Raw genomic sequence first — 17,586 nt, forward strand, 5'->3', positions numbered from 1 at the left:
GAAGACTAGAGTGTTCTACAGATGTCGCTCAGGTCTAGGGGATTTAGAGTGTTCTATTCATTCACATCTTCTACTTCCTTACTGCTCTCCTGTCCGGTTGTTCGATCCATTACTAAAAGTGAGTTATCGTAGAATTTGTCTGCTACTTCAGTTCTATTGGTTTTTACTTCATACATCATGGGGCTCTGTTGATAGGTGTGTATATTTTTATAAATTTTTACCATCTTAATGGAATAACCCTTTTATCAATATATAATGCCCTTCTTTGTCTTGTAACAACTTTTGTCTTTAAGCCTATTTAGTCTGATGTGACTAAAGCTACCCAGGCTCTCTTTTGGTTATTATTTGTGTAAAATATCTTTTTCCATGCTTCCATTTTCACCTATTTTTTTAAAGATTTTATTTATTTGACAGACAGAGATCACAAGTAGGCAGAGAGGGAGGAGGAAGCAGGCTCCCCGCTGAGTAGAGAGCCCGATGAGGGGCTCGATCCCAGGACACTGGGATCCTGACCTGAGCCGAAAGCAGAGGCTTTAACCCACTGAGCCACCCAGGCGCCCCCCATTTTCAACCTATTTTTAACATTGGATCAAAAGTGAGTCTCTTGTAGACAAGCATATAGTTGGATCATTTTTTAAATCCATCTATTTCTGCCAGTTAATTGAAGATATTTATCCATTTAAAGTAATTACATATAAGGAAAGATCTACTTCTGCCATTTGCTCTTTGTTTTCTATATCTTATACTTGTTCAGTTCCTCAGTCCTCCCATCACTTCTCTTTTTTTTTTATTAACTGATTTTTTTCTAGTATACCATTTTTGTTACCTTCTCATTTTCATATTCTTTATATTTTTTAGGTTTTTTTTCTTAGTAGTTACCCTAAGGATTGGTTAACATCTTAACTTTATAACAATCAATTTTGAATTAATACCAAGTTAGTGTCAAGAGTATACAAAAACCCTACCCCTTTATAGCCCTGCTCCCCTTTATATTATTATTATTGTCACAAATCATATCCTCACATATATGTGATCATTAATATAGATTTGTGATTATTATAAGTATTTTCCTTTTAGGTCATATAGAAAAGAGAAACGTCACAAATCAACACTACTGGATTTGAGATTGACCAACGTGGCTACCTTCACCATTCTTCATTTCGTGTTATGGCTTCAAGCTACTGCCTAGTGTCCCTTCATTTCAGTCTAGACAACTCCCTTTAGTATTTGTTATGGGGCAGGTCTACCAGTGACAAACTCCTTGAGTATTTGCTTATTGGGAAATGTCTGTCTCCAGTGATACTGTCTGTCGGGGTATAAAGTGCCTCTCCAGGCCACCTGTTGCCACCAGACCAGGGTTAGGAGATCACTTTGGTCTCTGCTAAAACCACGTTTGCCAGCTAGGAAAGTGCCACCCCAGGCTGTCTGCTGCCACCGGGTGAGGGACAAGAGACCAACTCCCAGACTGCCCTCTGATGACACCAGAGGGAGAGGCTTTGGTAGTATTTGGCTGGGGTAGGACGGGTATTGTCAAAAAGGTTTCTGTCTAGCTTGTCTACCCTTTTCCCAGTCCTCTGGCTAGAGAGTAGACTTTTCTCAAGGGCTTTTTTTTTTTCTATATCTGTTGGCAGTTCCAGGTTGCAGGTTCCTCCAGCACTCAGTCCAGGATATATGGGAGACTTTTTTTTTTTTTTTAACAACTCAGGGAATTCACTGCCATGCCATTACTCAAGTTCTAAGGACTTAGCCAGTCCACTTTCCTGTTTACATCTTTCAGAGTCCTCTTTCTGTTTATTACATCCAGGGCTTTTGGTTGTACTTAGCAGTGGGGGGAAGCAGGGAGAAATTAGTCTAAATCATCTTGTCCTCAATTGTGTTTTATGATGTTTCAACTATAGTTGCAAGAAAATTTTTCTTGGACAGAGGAATACAACATAGAATCAGAGACCTTGGGTAGTAGGAGGATCTATCTAATCTTCACATTTTATAGAAGAGGCAGTAGGTCTGTGAGACTAATCTCCTTACTTCCCACAAAGCTACAGAGTAGTAGAGCTAAGAACAAGAGCACAGACACATTCATATCGTGCTCTGCAGCTTTCAGTAGTATGTTCTTTCATCATCACTGTTGAAGACAGATCCTGGGCCTAGATCTTCTTTCCTTAATTACAGAAATACTCATTAACATACTGTTATTTTCAGTTAACCTACAGCGTGCACTGTAAGACAGAACAGGGTAACACTCTGGAAGAAAGCAAAGGTGGCATCCTAGGTGATAGGTTTGTAAATTCTCTTCAGAATAATTACAAAGTTTCAAATACATAGAAAAATACCTTTTGACATATACTAAACTTACATACTGACGAATGAAAATTATGATATTGTACATAGCTTTGAAAGTTCAAAAATATGCCTTATCTACACAGCCAATATATCAAGGTGATTCGATGACTAATGTACATGAGATCATTTGCATATATTATAGCAAAAGATCTCATGATATCTGATGTATGCCCACTGAGTTTTAATTTGATCAAGAGAAAAGCCATGAAATGTAAAAAGCAGTGACATTTCCATATTGTTTATACTTAAAGAATGTTTTCTCATAGATATTTAAAGTTGCCAGTGAGATAGTTCATTTTACTCTATTAAAATGATTTAATATGTGTTTAAAATGGATTGGCTATGCATGTTAAACTTTAATCAAATTTACATTTTAAAAATCTATTAACCCTGTGAGAAACTTACACAATCACCAGTAATGCCCCCATACAAAGACCAATAGAAAAAGAACAAGTACGTATGAACTCTAAAACTCTTAATGTCTTCCAGGAGAATTTATGATTTTGTATCGCCAACTATACATTAACTTACAGAAAGAATACCTGAAATGACAGGATATTAATTTATAAGAACATTTTCTAGGAAAGCATAGTGTCAAGTATTTTATAAGTAGTTCAGGGCCTACAAACTGCCATTTGAGTTGAAGTGAGCCTGTCATTCCTTCCAAACGACAAGAGGGTAGGATCTTATTTAAAAAGCTGTGTCTAAGAAATTTGGCTTCGAAATGAACAGCAAGCCCAGGATATTCCTACTGGGTTCAGTAGTGCCTGAGGAACCTCATTCTAGCCAGATGACAAAGTTAGATGAAAGACTCGCTGTGTTGCTAAAACAAGTAGTACTTTATATGTTAATTTTTTTAAAAAAAGGAAATTTAAAAATTTAAAATTTTAATTTAAAAAATTTTAATTTAAAAAAGGATTAATTTTTTTTAAAAAGGAAAGAAAGACTTGCTGCATGGACTATGATTTCCTCTCAAGGTCATCTTGGGTTCCTGGCTCATCCTTCAAAATAGTACATACAGGACCTGAGGTACACAGTGGCTAGTCCTTCCAGGAAGACCATCCCATCAAGCCCTCTAACCCTGCTGGAGTCAGCCATCCCAAGAGTCTCCCAAGAGACTCCCAAGACCATCCATCAGGATCAGGGTTCTTGTCCCCACAGCATATGGGTATGTCCCCTCACCTGACTTTATGCCTCCCACCCTCACCAACTCAACAAAGACTTCTACTGAGCACTTAAAGAACTCAGGGCATGGGGCACCTGGGTGGCTCAGTCGTTAAGTGCCTGCCTTCGGCTGAGGTCATGATCCCAGGGTCCTGGGATCAAGCCCTGCATTGGGCTCCCTGCTCAGTGGGGAGCCTGCTTCTCTCTCTCCCTCTGCCCCTCCCCTTGCTTGTGTTCTGTCTCTCCTCTCTCCCTCTCAAATAAATAAAATCTTAAAAAAAAAAAAAAAACCTCAGGGCATACCATTAATCCCATAATCCCATAGGTTTTCAACTTCATCTCTGAACATTCCTTCTCTTGCCTTAATTCAGTGTTACTCAATCCCAGATACACTTCAGAATCATGTGGGGAGCTTCTTAAAACTCTCAATGTCTGGACCTCCCACCACACCAGAATCTCTGGGGGTGGGACCCAGACCTCAGTAGGTTTAAAGCTCTCCCCCAGATGATTCCTGCGGGCACAACATGAGTACCAATGGGCTAACTGACGCTCTGTGCTCTCCGGCCAGGGGCTGCTCCCCGGACAGAACTCTCCTATCAAGGGGCCCTTCCTCTCCCAAGGCTCTGGCACCACTGGGCCTCAATGGGCCTCAAGCGGGCAGGCCACTGGCTCTTCACTGCCACATCCAAACACTAAATCTCTCTCCCCTAAAATCTATCTTTCTAAATTTCAGGCAGTTCCTTGAACACATGGGGATCTCTTGCATGCCTGCTCCTTGCATTTGCTTTTTCTCTACGGTAATACTCTGAACCCCTCAGCCATCTGAAAAGAAAAATTCTCTTGTTTAAAACTCATTTCACTGGTCACCTTAGCCCTTCCATGAAGCCCTCTTGGTCTAAGCTTAAAAGTACTGATCAAATGCTTCTTCCACAGCACTTTCATCCTACAGTGCTGTTTTAGTACACACTGCGCTGCCAGTGAGAAGCACTTGCTGTTCCAAGGTAAGCAATTAGTGGAATAAATAGGAAAATCCTGAGCACATTAGTCTACAGGGAGCCCCAATCATCAAATGTGGTGCTAATGTAAAACTGAAAAAATTATCCTTTGTACCAAAAAACTTTTTTAAATAAAGATTATCGCCATAAGAAATTTGGCATGAGATCAATACTATTAAAGAGATTTAATTATTGGAGAACCAAACAGGCCCTTAGAGAACTGACATACAGAACAAGCACCAGCTCTGCAGATGGCATTTTCCTCAGTTTATACGCATACCCACAGTGAGCTACTAGTTTAACTCTCATGTTAACACGGCTCCATATAAAACAGTTAACTCTAACTGCTTGTTAGCCATCTGTGTTATAAATCAGTCTTTTTTTAAAAATTAATAAATAAATGTGTCACTTCTTCGGAGCTGAGCCAAAATACCACGCCCTGGTCCCTAGCCTGTCCCAGGAAAACATGGAACACAAACCGTTTGATTCTTTATATATTCACTTGGTCACTCTTGATTTTCTCTATAGTATGAAAAATAAAAAGATCTGCTTCTTTGAATTTATTCCTTTTCCTAACTCCAGGGCCCCATTTGTATAATTTACTCCAGATGTCCGTATCATACTAGTGCTTAGTATTAAGGACCAGCTAAACTGCGTTTTATGCTGAACACCTATACTTCATCTCTCTCACTTGATAAAAGTAGAGATATACTTCTAGCATATGTAGAAATGAGCTCTGTATACCTTTGTGGACACATCTGCAAATGTACAAGTGCTTTTCTCTTACATACTTAAAACCTCGAAGGACATCACTGACTAGCCACATAGTTTTTTAAATAGCTGTTCCTTTTTAGGGAACAGAATGTCTTCTTGTTTATTATAATCTAGTCTTAAACATTTATCCATTTATCAAATTAAATAATATGAAAATTTTAAATCCAGGGGTACCTGGGTGGCTCAGCCAGTTAAGTGTCTGCCTTTGGCTCAGGTCCTGATTCCCAGGATTCTGGGACTGAGACCTGCATCAGGCTCCCTGCTCAGTGGGGAGTTTGCCTTTCCCTCCATGCTTGAGCTCTCTCTCTCTCTCTCTCTCTCTCTCTCTCTCTCAAATAAATAAATAAATAAATAAAATATTTTTTTAAAAAAGGAAAATTTAAATCCAAAGCCTTTTTATCTTAATCTCTTCTCACAGCTACTGACAAATTTAAGATTTAAATTATACCAACCTTCCTTGTTTCTCCCCTAGGTACTATAGTTTAAGCCTCATTTGGATGTATATATTTTTTTCCAAAGTCAGATCGATTGCCCATATATAACAAGGAACACTCAAGAAAATGTTTAACAGAGCAAAAGAAGAACTCAAAGTGCTTAAGTATGCCCTAATAAAGCTTGCTGTGTGAAGTGGTAAAAATGACCTCATGAGAGAGTAAGCCAGAAGGAAAAGAAAAGCAAATTAAAAAAAAAAAAAAAAAAAAAAAGAAAGAAAACATGACAACTAGAAATCCGAAGCTAACGTGTGGTAAACTTCCTTTTTCAGTTTCAACTCTTTTAGGGAAAACTACTGGCCTAAGATACAAAAATTTAACTTTAATCACATAAATAAAGAGGAGGTAACAGATGAAAGCAGTTTGGAAATGTTCTTACCAGTATTTTAAAGCTGGTGGAGAATAACGTTCCCTAACCACCAAGCCCTCAGGGGATTGTTAAGTCTTGTATAAAGAAAGAAAGAAATGGCAAGCTTTACCAAAATTGACCAGGTTTCTTTACTGTAGGACTTCAAATCCTTTAATGAGCCCATATGCACTGTGACTCTCCACAAGCGGGTGCTGAGGTGGCAGCCTGCGAATTTGTCTTATCACAGAACCCTGTTCATCCCTCCCAGAAGACCGCTTTATCACAAGCGGTTTGAGAAAGACTAGAATACACAGATGCCCCGCCCACATGGTTCGGTGAGCCTCTCCCAGGGCCATCAGGAATTGGGCATGGCACAACGACTAAATACAGTCACCTATTCAGCTCCAGGATTTCCTCTGTTGAATGTGTGTGTCCCACTTACAGTGGAGGAAAAGAGAGTAAGGGAAGGGAAGTGACGAAGGGGTTTTCTGCCTGCATTTGTTACACACCTGTTTCTGTAGTCTGAAATCTCCAAAGTTAGGCAGCTGAGGTGGAGGCTTGGGCTGAGCACTCCGCTCACTGTTACATTGTGATGGGAAATCTGGCAGACGAAGAAGCAGCCTCATTCATTAACAGTGACTTGAGAATTCCCAGCCCCCCATCACATCCTTGGTCACTAAGACCCCAAGCAGGCAGGAAGGCCACCTCAAGCAGGTCGGATGAGGACTGCTGATAGCAGCAACGCATTTCACAAGCAGGAAGTCACTCCTGTTACTTGTACAGGAGAAGATAAGGAGGTTGATCATAAAAGCCCTTTCAGACGGGTCTTCATGCATTCATCCAGGCGGCTCCCAAGCCCTAGTTTAAAACCAGTAGCTAGTAGGTAACTGCCTCCAGAATGCCCACAATTTTGTTGTGACAAAGCCCAGGTCTGCTGTTGGTGCCAATCAGGAGTTTGGTCTCATCTAGGTCCTCCACAGGCGGCACGTGGTGAAAGCCTCACCGGCCAGAGCAGCAGATCACTGTCTCACTGTATACACAGACACTTCAGCTCCGGGGATGGGGAAGGCAGCGACCTTTAGGAGATGGACCACATCTGGGAAGCTGGCTCTACCTATTTACTAGCTATGTCACCTTGGCTGACTTGTTTAACCCCTGTATGCTTCAATTTCCTCACCTGTAAGAAAATAAAGGATATTAACACCTACTTCATAGGATTTTTTGAAGATTAAATAATGCATTGAAAGCACTTAGCACAACACCTGGTCTACTGCAGATGCTCAAGAAACAGAGCTAGTAATGTAAATGAGCAGAAATTATAAGCAGGATAACGCTTAGGATGGAACTAAAGCTTGCCATTAGATAAACAGTAGGGACTCAATAAATACTTGTTGACTGATTAATCCACAACTTTTAAAGCCAATCCTGGAGTATTAGAAAAGGGGCTCTCACTCGCTTATATGTGAGTCAGGAAGAACGGGGCTTTTCCTTGCCCTTCAAACAGAGGAAGGAAAGCAGTACTCACTGTATCTGGACCTCAAGGTTGAGTGAACGCTAAAGATGATCTAATTCTCTAAAAAAAGGACAAGCAAATGCCCGAAATGGTTTCAGTGACTTAGCAAGTCCTAAGATGTGCCATCTGGAAAAGTATGTTCTGAAGCATCTAGACCAATAAGGTAGAAACTAGGACTGTTAACAGAGAATTTCCCAACATTTTCTGCTGCAAGTTAGAGGGGCTTTAAAGACAGAAAGTCTCTTCAGCAGCAATTAATGAAAGGAAGGATCTGTAGTGCCCTTTACCCCACTCCGCAGATTCGCAGCTTGCTTCTCATTTCCAGCTCTACAAGGAGTGTTGATGAATAAGACCATAGTAGCACATATAAATGAGGCAGAATTAATTCACAAGTGAAACAGATTTTGGTGACACATTCTCCCAAGTCCTGCTGTTTCAGCTTATTGTTCCAAAGAAAATACCAACCTAAAGATAAAGAATGCACTGCAGGCCCAAACCACAGCACGAATACCATGGTGACAACCATTAATCATGAAGAATTAACACAGCTCCTAAAATACTGATGACAATATACACATCCAAACTGTACATACTATATAGAAAAACCATGTCCCCCACCCCCCAACTGAAGAGTCACCCATTCTTCTTCTTTCTCTATCTGAAAACAACATGCAACCCTTGATGGCCAAAGGAGAACCAGTATGCATTGGTTTGGTTGCTTATTGAGGAAACTTTCCCTTTTCCACATGAGGTTGGGGGACTGGACAGATAAGAAGAAATGCAGCTACTCTCTATACTCTCTGTCCAGACGTCATCTTGGGAATGTGACCGGCCAGTTCTGTGGCTACCAACCCTTGCAAAGAAAGCACAGTGGTAGGACAACTTTGCTATACCCAACAGTTCACAGAAATCAACTTCTGTTTCCTACCTGTGATGGACAAGGTCTTGGAGGGAGCGCAGGTGGTGGAGGTAACAATCCTGACTTAGTAGCTGAAAAGAAAAACACATACTGTTAAGAATTACCAAAAACACATCGGGTGCTGCACTCAGGGTGGAATCTGCTTGAGATAGTCTCTCCTCCTCTCCCTCTGCCCCTCCCCACCTCTCAAATAAATAAATTTTTTTTTTTAAAAAGAGAGTTACCAAGAACAAAACAAAATACCCTTTCCACTTTTTAACTAGGAATACCAATTGCCCTTAACATTTAACTAGGAATACCAATTGCCCTTAACATTTAACTAGGAATACCAATTGCAGTTAACATGTTTAGGTTATTCAAATCCATCTGAAGGCTTCACTTTTTTTTTTTTTTTTAAAAGGAGTACATGATATTTCTAATCACTTTTTCATTTTCATCCTACCTACCTCAAATCCAATTATTTATATAGGCTATTTTGATTTATATAGGCTATTTTGTATAAAACAGTAAGGAAAAGACACCCTCTGATCAAAGGACTGGAACCCAGCATGGGAAAGGCAGTCAATCCCTCATTATTCTGATGTTACTTGTTTAGTTTCAAATAATCTAGGCCCTTTGGTTTCTCTAATATGTCTCCCTCTCTCTTGGCCATTACACTACTCATTAGTTCAGCAAGTGGGCTACAGAACGAAGGGAGCCAGAGTCCCCACAGTCAGCTCTGCTGCCCTGTAAGCTACTGGGTCTGACAACAGTGGGGAGGCTGAAAGAGATGGGACTAAACGATGTTGAGGGACACTTCAAAGATCTCAATTTCCTTTTCTCTCCCTGATCCTTATTAGCAGAAATAAAATCTGTTCCTATAATCATCTGACCCCATTTAAAGGATGTTTTGAACAAAAGTCTCTGTCTAATTTTTTTTTAATTTTGTGAGGTACAGAGAACATTTGAATTAAGCCAAGAATGAGTTGTAACTAAATGAAAATAAACATCTGCTAGTGAATTATAAATAAAGCTCATGATCATGCACAAGAAGTAAGTTTATTATCACACACTGGCAAGTTAAACCATATTCTTTACAAAGTCTTTAAAAAGCAAACCATGCTCTATTTAACCATACCTAGTTTACTGGCGATTCTGTAATATGTGTGCTAATATTTGGACAATTTTCTGTGACTTAAAAATAAGTTATAGCAATGTGCCAAGAACATGAAAGTTTTTGTAAATCACTTCTGATCTGACCTAGCTAGATCAGACGAGCCAGAAGATGGAGTCTGGAGCTTTCCACAAAGGTAACTGAAGAGTAATTTCATAGAGATTTGCATTCTGAGCCAGTGCACGGATCTGGTACAACCATGTGGGCCCATCAGTGATTTCTCTCAATCTGTCTTTCATTAAAATTTATGAAACACATCATTGGGTCAAAACTCCAGAGGTGGTGAGACCTTAACAGCCTTCGATAACAAAGCATATAGCAGCAGAAAAACAAAAGCCTCAGACATTATCCATCTCAGGGCCATTCTGTACTCCAAAGGTCCTCAGGATTGGGCCTTTAAATTACCGGTTTCTTTAAAAACAAAATTTTTTTAAAAACTACACATGCTTTTAAAGCAAAGGCCTTGCACCAGAACAAAGTGTGTTTTTAACAAAAGAGGACTTATTAACAAAAGAGGACTAAGAATTGATAAGCCATTTAATTAACCAACCTTTTGCTTCTAGCAAGAGGGATTAACAAAGATGAGATTTTCCCTATTTGAAACAGCCGAAAACAAACACAGTTTTTATATGAAATCACAGTTTTTAGACACGAGACCAAAATGTATAATACAACAGTTTTCAAGACACTAGGAAATTTGGCAGCAAAAGACCGTGATCCCTGAGAGTGAGGAAACCAACCAGCTGAGTCATATGTCTCTCTCTCCCTGCTTAGTGTGCTCAGATGGAGGATCTGCCTCCAGATGCATGTCTGATTCATTTCATTTTTCTATTTTTTTAATTTAAAAAATGCCTTATTTTTGTAAAAGATGATATGAGGGTGTTTCTGAATATACTTTTGGATAAAATCCTATCACCTATGAATATTCACAGCAATTCTGTTTCTTCTTTTCAGTACCTTTATCTATTTTTGTTTTTTATCTTACTTACCTGGCTAGAAAATCTACTATAAAGTTGACTTATAATAATCATATGGGCATTGTTATTGTCTCTTGATCTCAAAGGGAAGGCTCTCCTTATTTCAACATTAACTATGATATTTGCTATAGGTTAGTATAGAAACCCTTTAAGGGATTATGAAAATTCCCACCTACTATTATTTTGAGATATTTTTTTATAACCTGTTGAGGCATTTTAACCAAAACTGCATGTCCACCCACTGAGATGATAGTATTTGCCCCTTACAATTAGTTAAAATGATAAGTTAGATTATAAATTCTTAAGTATTAAAACACCCTTGCCAACCTAGGATAATTCCAACCCGGTCAGGTTTTTATACCCGCTAGATTTAGTTGGCTAATACCCTGTTTAGGATTTTTGCCAACTGTATTCAGAAGTAAGACTGATAAGTGGGTTTCCTTCCACATATGGTTATCTGGTAGGTTTGATACGGCTGGAGAGTGTTCCCCATCTGTACTCTGGAACAGGTGGCTGCTGTTGAATGTCAGGTAGAACTTGACAGCAGATGCATCTGGGCTTGGAGTTTTGCTTGAAACAAGATTTTTAATGACTTCATTTCTTTAACTATTACAGGATTATTTAGACTTTCTAATTCTTAGGTCAGTTTTGATAAATGATATTTTTCTAGACATTTATTGTCTAAATGTTCATATTTATTGCCATAAAGACATTCCCATGCCCTCCTCTACTCATCTTAATCTCCGTGCACATAACTTTTGTTTTCTACTGCTAATGCTGTTTGTATCATCACTCTAGTTTCCCTTCATTGAGCTTACCTGACATTTTCCCATTTTATTACTCTTTTCAAAAAGCCAGCTTTCCTGAGCCTCTGTATTATCTGCTTGCTTTGTGTTTCATTAATATCTGTTCATCTCCTTGTATTTTCTCTCTTTGGGCTTATCCTATTCTTTTTGTAGCTTAAATTACTTGCTTAACTGATTGCATTTCTTCTTTTCTAATGTAAGCATTTAGTGTTACAAATGGTCTTCCAAGTGTCACAGGTTTTGATATGTTCTCATTCAGTTTTAAAGTCTTCCTAGTTTCCATTACAACCTCTTTTACTATCGATATTACCTTTTGTCTGAAGTTCATCCTTAGAACTTCCTTCATGGATAGTCTGTTAGGACCAGCTTAGTCAGTGTGTGTGACTGAAAAGTCTTTATTTTACCCTCATTCTTCAAAGAGTATTTCACTGGGTATAGATTCTAGATGGACAGCTATTTTCTCACAGCACGTTAAAAATAATATTTCGCTGTCTTCTGGCTTCCATTATTGCTGGTGAGAAGTCATGCGTCTATAGAACCATTGTTTTCTCGTTAAGTAGTCTGTCTTCTCTCTGGTTGCTTTTGAAATCTCTTTGCAGTGTTCTGCAGTACCGAACTTGACACTGAGTCTGCCTATTTCTTCATCCTCTTTTTCTTTCATAACCTACTGAGCTTCACTAGAGTTTCTGAATCATGTGGCATCCTGTTCACCCTGGGAAATTCTGAGTGATTCTCCAAATAGTGTCTCTCCAAATATTGCCATTTTCTGTTACCTCTCCTTCTGGGGTTCTTTGTCTCAACTGTGTTGTGTTCTGGATAATTTTCTAAGATCTACTGTTACATGAACCAATTCCCTTGTCAACTGTGCTTAATGTCCTGTTAATCCAGTCCTCAAGTTTATTTTAATGACTGTTTCCTTTCTAGTTCTATTTGATCTGTTTTCAATTTTTTTTTCATTTTTATAATTTCTTGGCTACATTCTCATTTTTTCTGTCTCCTTTTCTTTCAATTTATTAAACATATTTATGTAATAGTCTGTGTCTGATAATCCTACAATCTAAGGGCTTCATATTTACTACCCTTTTGTTGCTCCTGCTAGCTCTGTCTCCTTGTGTTCCATTTCCTAGAGTGCTTGGTGACCTCTGACTCCAAACGCACATCCCTTGGAACTTCACCTGTAGGAACTGGGCCCTGTGTGCAAAGTGGGTTCCTCCTCTACTGTCCGCCAGAAACCCAAAGGTGCTTATCAACCTGAGATCACTTGAAACTAAAAGCTTGGCTTGATACGTATAGGATTCCCAGTTTCTGCTGTCCTGAATTTTATTAAATGTCCTAAGCAAGACCTTTGAGTCTAGATAGCAGTTTGAATATTTGCACCTAAACTCACTCTTACCTCATTAACATAATATTGAAAAGAACTTTTTAAATTTTCTCTGGGAAAATAGATGAGTGGCTGATAGCTAAATGAGCAGTAGAGAAAACAGACAATAACCAAGGTGTACCAAAGAAGCCCCCCAGTTCTCAAGAACTGAGGATATCAAACTCCTCTGGAAGTAAGGATGAAGAAAGCAATAAAATGAGGAAAGCAATAAGAAGTAAAGAAAATGAACTAATCATGACTCCTATTTCCTACCCTTTAGAAGGGCATACCTTGACCATACCCTTGAAGGTCAGGTTCCAGCTACACCTCATGCAGGTTTGGGCTTCAGGATCCCTGCTCTTGCGGTCCCCTCTGCCTGCAGTGTCCGTGCGCTAACCCTACTCCACCTGGATAACTCAGAATATAGTAAGTGTCCAACAAATATCTCTTTGAACTAACATAAGAACTACAGGACCATGATCCATCCCCATGTTGGAAAAAAAATTAATTGAAGCCCTTTAGGAGCAGTTAGATCCTAAGATTTTTCTCTCACATTCTACACATTTTCATCATGTTTTCCACTCCAGCAAAAGGCTAGAAGTATCCTTCTTCTCCAGGGAGGACACCAGGCCCAGATGAAGGCAGGGGGCCATACTGAAAACAGGGGGATCTAGTATATGTATACATTCTGGATGGTAAGACTGCCATCCCTCTTCCTCTCTGCTCCCAGACTTTTGTATCCAGAGGTTAAAAGAAGTGCTCCAGGGAAATGGACCAGCCAAGAAGGAAGATATAGATAGCAACCTCAAGAGATCTCCAACAAGATGACCAAATCAGATCATTCCACTACGAAACCCACAGATGGCAAGTCCTATCCATTTATCCATATATTCCAATCAGTTTTTTATGCCCTTTCTTAAACAGAAACAGATGATGAAGTATCATCAGATATCTACATAAAAATTTCTAAAATAGTACAATAGAAAAAAAAAGGTTAATCTCAAAGATACAAATTAGATCCATAATAGGGGGAAATTCTTCAATGTATATTAGTATCATCATAATGATCATTCTGTTTATATTCTAGAACTACTTAAACATTTACTATGTATCAAGCATTGTTTGAGGTACTGTGAAAATATCAGTGAAAAAAAAAAAAAACAGGAAAAAAAGCTCTACCCTCATGAAGCTTTATTTTATTTACTAAGAAGATAGCTAATGGGATGGGAATAAGGAGTGAAATTTCTCAAAGTTATCAGGGAAATCCTCAGTAAGAGATAAGGGATGTTATTTGCAAAGATGAAATACTCAAGATGTTGCTGAAAAAAAAAAGAATAGTAAAATAATTAAAAAGAAAACCTGAAAATTAAAAACATGATAGCAGAGGGGTACCTGGGTGGCTCAGTGGGTTAAGCCACTGTCTTTGGCTCAAGGCATGGTTTCAGAGTCCTGGGATCGAGTCCTGCCACACATTGGGCTCTCTGCTCAGCGGGAAGCCCGCTTCCCCCTCTCTCTGCCTGCCTCTCTGCCTACTTGTGATCTCTCTCTCTGTCAAATAAATAAATAAATGAATCTTTTAAAAAAACATGATAGTAGAAAGGGAAAGCTTACTAGAAAGATTCAAAGATAATCTAAGGAGATCTTTTTTTAAGGATTTATCTACTTATCTAGGAGGGAGGGGGGAGAGGGAGGGGAGGGCATGCACATGTGAGTGCAGAGGGGAGAGGCAGAGGGAGAGGAGAGTGAGTCCCAAGCAGATGCCACACTGAGCATAGAGCGCAATGTGGGGCTCAATCCCATGACCCTGAGATCATGACCTGAGCCAAACCAAGAGTGTGCCACCCAGGCACCCAACCTAAGGAGATCTTTAAAAAAGGAGGATAATATTCAAATAAAAGTCCACAAAAAGAGAGGAAATAGCAGGGAAAAAAATCACATAGTCTAAGAAAACTACCCAGAAATGAAGACTAGGGCTTTCTAAACTAGAAGAGCCCACTGAGTACCCAGAACAATGGAAGAAAACAGACCCATGGCAAAGCACATCTGAAATTTCAAAATACAGGAGTTAAAAGATTCTACAAATTTCCAGCAGGGGATGGAAGAGGGAGGACAGGCCACATCCAAAGGATCAAGAGTCCAGACAGTTTTAAACTTTTAATATACCACTGAAAGTTAGACTTCACTGGAACAATGTCATGAAAATTCTGAAGAAAACTGATTTCCAACCGATGGTTTAATACCCAAATGAGCAGCCAGCTCATGCTTCAATTGAAGGCATTCTTAGACATTCAGGGGCTTATATTGAGCTCTATGTACCTTCTCCAAAAAAGCTATTCAAGGATGTGTTCTACCAAAGCAAGAGAGTAAACCAAGAAAGAGCAAGGCACAGGATAAAGGAGTTCCAACATGGAAGAAGAAAAGAATCATTGGATGACAGAGAAGGGAAATGGCATGATGAGAACCATGTATCAGGCATGGAAGACAATCACTCTACATTTCTTCAAACAGATGAAACCAATACCTGTGTCAGAATTTCAAGAGGAACTTTAGAAAATTGAGGCAGTCTACAGTTGCTTCAGGGGCAAGTACATTGAAAAGAAACAAGCTGATTATGCACTCCGGGGCCAACAAAAATCCGTGCAAGTAGGAAAAGTAAATAATTTACTATATGGCTTACGTAGCCGTAAAAATAATATAAACACTAAATACTGATCTAACCCAAATTCTACGAACTGTACTGAGAGGGTGAAGGAGAAGAAAAGGTGCTAGAAGGGAAAGGCAGCAGATGATGACTAAAACTGAAAAGTCAACAAGAGGTTATATAAATACGTTATTTTAAAATGTGAGATACCAAAAGGATTAAACAATTCTGTAGCAGAGAGTATTCTCGCAAGTCTTGAGCAGTATCGGTGGTCTTGGAGGCACTCCCCAAACTCCAGTTTGTTCCAGCAGTTCAGCGTGGAGGCCTGGGCCTTTCCTCTCCACCATACCAGGCCATCCGCTGTGATTAGTCACTTTTCCAGTTCTTTCCCCTCTCTTTCCAGAAGTCCCGTCCACTGACCCTCAGTCAAGAGAAGCCAAAACTAAAAGTACCCACCCACTTCACTTCACTCGAGATTTGGAGTTTCAGAAAGAAATCTCAATATTTGCCTACGCACACACATGGCTTCTAGAAGGAGGCAGGCAGCGTCACGCCTCGGGTTTTCCCTTAGCTGCTACTCTCTCAAAAAAAGAAAAAAAAAATGACATTAGCTCACGCATCTTTCCTTATTTGGTTTCTGCTGAAAAATCTCTTCTATGTGTTCATGACTCTTCCTTTAACAGTAGGTGATACTAATCTAGCTTCCTTCTACCAAGTTTATGTCTGATTCATATTTTTACCTCCCAGAGCATCTAAACACACTGCCTTGGATGTATTAAGTATTCACATGGTGAATTTAGTAAAATATCTCCTCTTATAATAGTTCCAGTCCATTCATAATTTTATTTTATTTTTATTTTTTTCCATTCATGATTTTAAAGTGGATTCAAATATTTTATCCAGCATGCTCTAATCAATTTAAAAAAGAGGAAGGGGCACTGAGTGGCTCAGTCAGTTAAGCATCCGTCTTCAGCTCAGGTCATGATCCCAGGGTTCTGGGATCGAGCCCGCATCCAGCCCACATCAGGCTCCCTGCTCAGTGGGGAGTCTGCTTCTCCCTCTCCCTCTGCCTGCTGCTCCTCCTACTTGTACTTACTTTCTGTCAAAGGAATAAATAAAATCTTTAAAAAATAAAAATTAAAAAGAGAAAAAGTATACCTTCATGCAAAGCGAAACTGAAAAACCACTTTGGCTGAGTAATCTAGTGTACACATGCAAAAGATGAAAACATACCTACAACAGTAACACCTGCTTTCCTAGAAGGAAAGAGAAGGAAAGGAGAGGGGAGGAAAACACCTTTGATGCATACATTGAAAGCTTTACCATACATGTGAAGCAATCGCAGATTTATTCCTAAGTCTCACGTTAACAAGGTAGAATACCAGATATCAGCAAAGTTCTGTAAAATCAGAAAATTTTGTAAATGTAATCAGGGAAAAAATAATAGATACCCAAATCCTGAAAACCAGATGTAAAAGTTCATGAAAGAAACTGCCATTTAATCCTAAACTCAGAAAATACAGTAACAGAAAATACAGTAACAGGTGTTTATTAATTTTATTGAAAGATGTGCATTTTCTAGCACCAATCTGCTGATTCTCAGGCTCCTGGTATCTTCATCCAAAACTTCAACCTCTTAGATTTTTTTATCTTTTTATTTTATTATGCTTAGAAATTTCCAGACAAAATATTATCCATATATGTGACTGTCTATACTAATTTCCCTCAGATCTTTACAAAGCCCCAAATCAATGATTTAATGAAAATATGTTCCAAATTACTAAGTAGAAATAAAACAGCCAATGTGGCAACTGAAAGCTGCAAGGAACAGAAAGCCAATTCTTTGGGGGAGAGAACCTTGAAATAACTTCAGCTGTGAAAAGGCCTCCCATCCCCCCCAACTATGAATATTTTATGAAGAAAATAAAAGCATTCAAATGCCAAAGGGAAAAAAAAACACTTAAAGGATGGAAAACGTTGAAGGGAGCCTGCTAGTGGGACCTGCACTTTTAAGTATCAATCAAGTAGAGAGTTAGCCATATGCAAAGCTTCCAGGATTTCGTCAGTGAGGACCATTCTTCTTCTTGGCAAGTTCATTAAAATG

The 17,586-nt window shown here is 39.1% G+C and overlaps 1 protein-coding gene across 1 annotated transcript in view; it reads right to left on the bottom strand.

Annotated features, from left to right (window-relative positions):
• The window catches only part of LOC111157117 (RALBP1 associated Eps domain containing 2), a 220,828-nt gene that overhangs the window by 59,546 nt on the left and 143,696 nt on the right, over positions 1-17,586 (bottom strand). The window contains exon 14 of the mRNA XM_022518356.1: positions 8,555-8,616. Coding sequence (XP_022374064.1) covers positions 8,555-8,616 — 62 coding nt within the window. The remainder of the gene's footprint in view (positions 1-8,554; positions 8,617-17,586) is intronic.

This window comes from Enhydra lutris, unplaced genomic scaffold (genome assembly GCF_002288905.1).
Source record: "Enhydra lutris kenyoni isolate GAN:26980312 unplaced genomic scaffold, ASM228890v2 scaffoldscaffold52, whole genome shotgun sequence".
Lineage (NCBI taxonomy): Eukaryota > Metazoa > Chordata > Mammalia > Carnivora > Mustelidae > Enhydra > Enhydra lutris.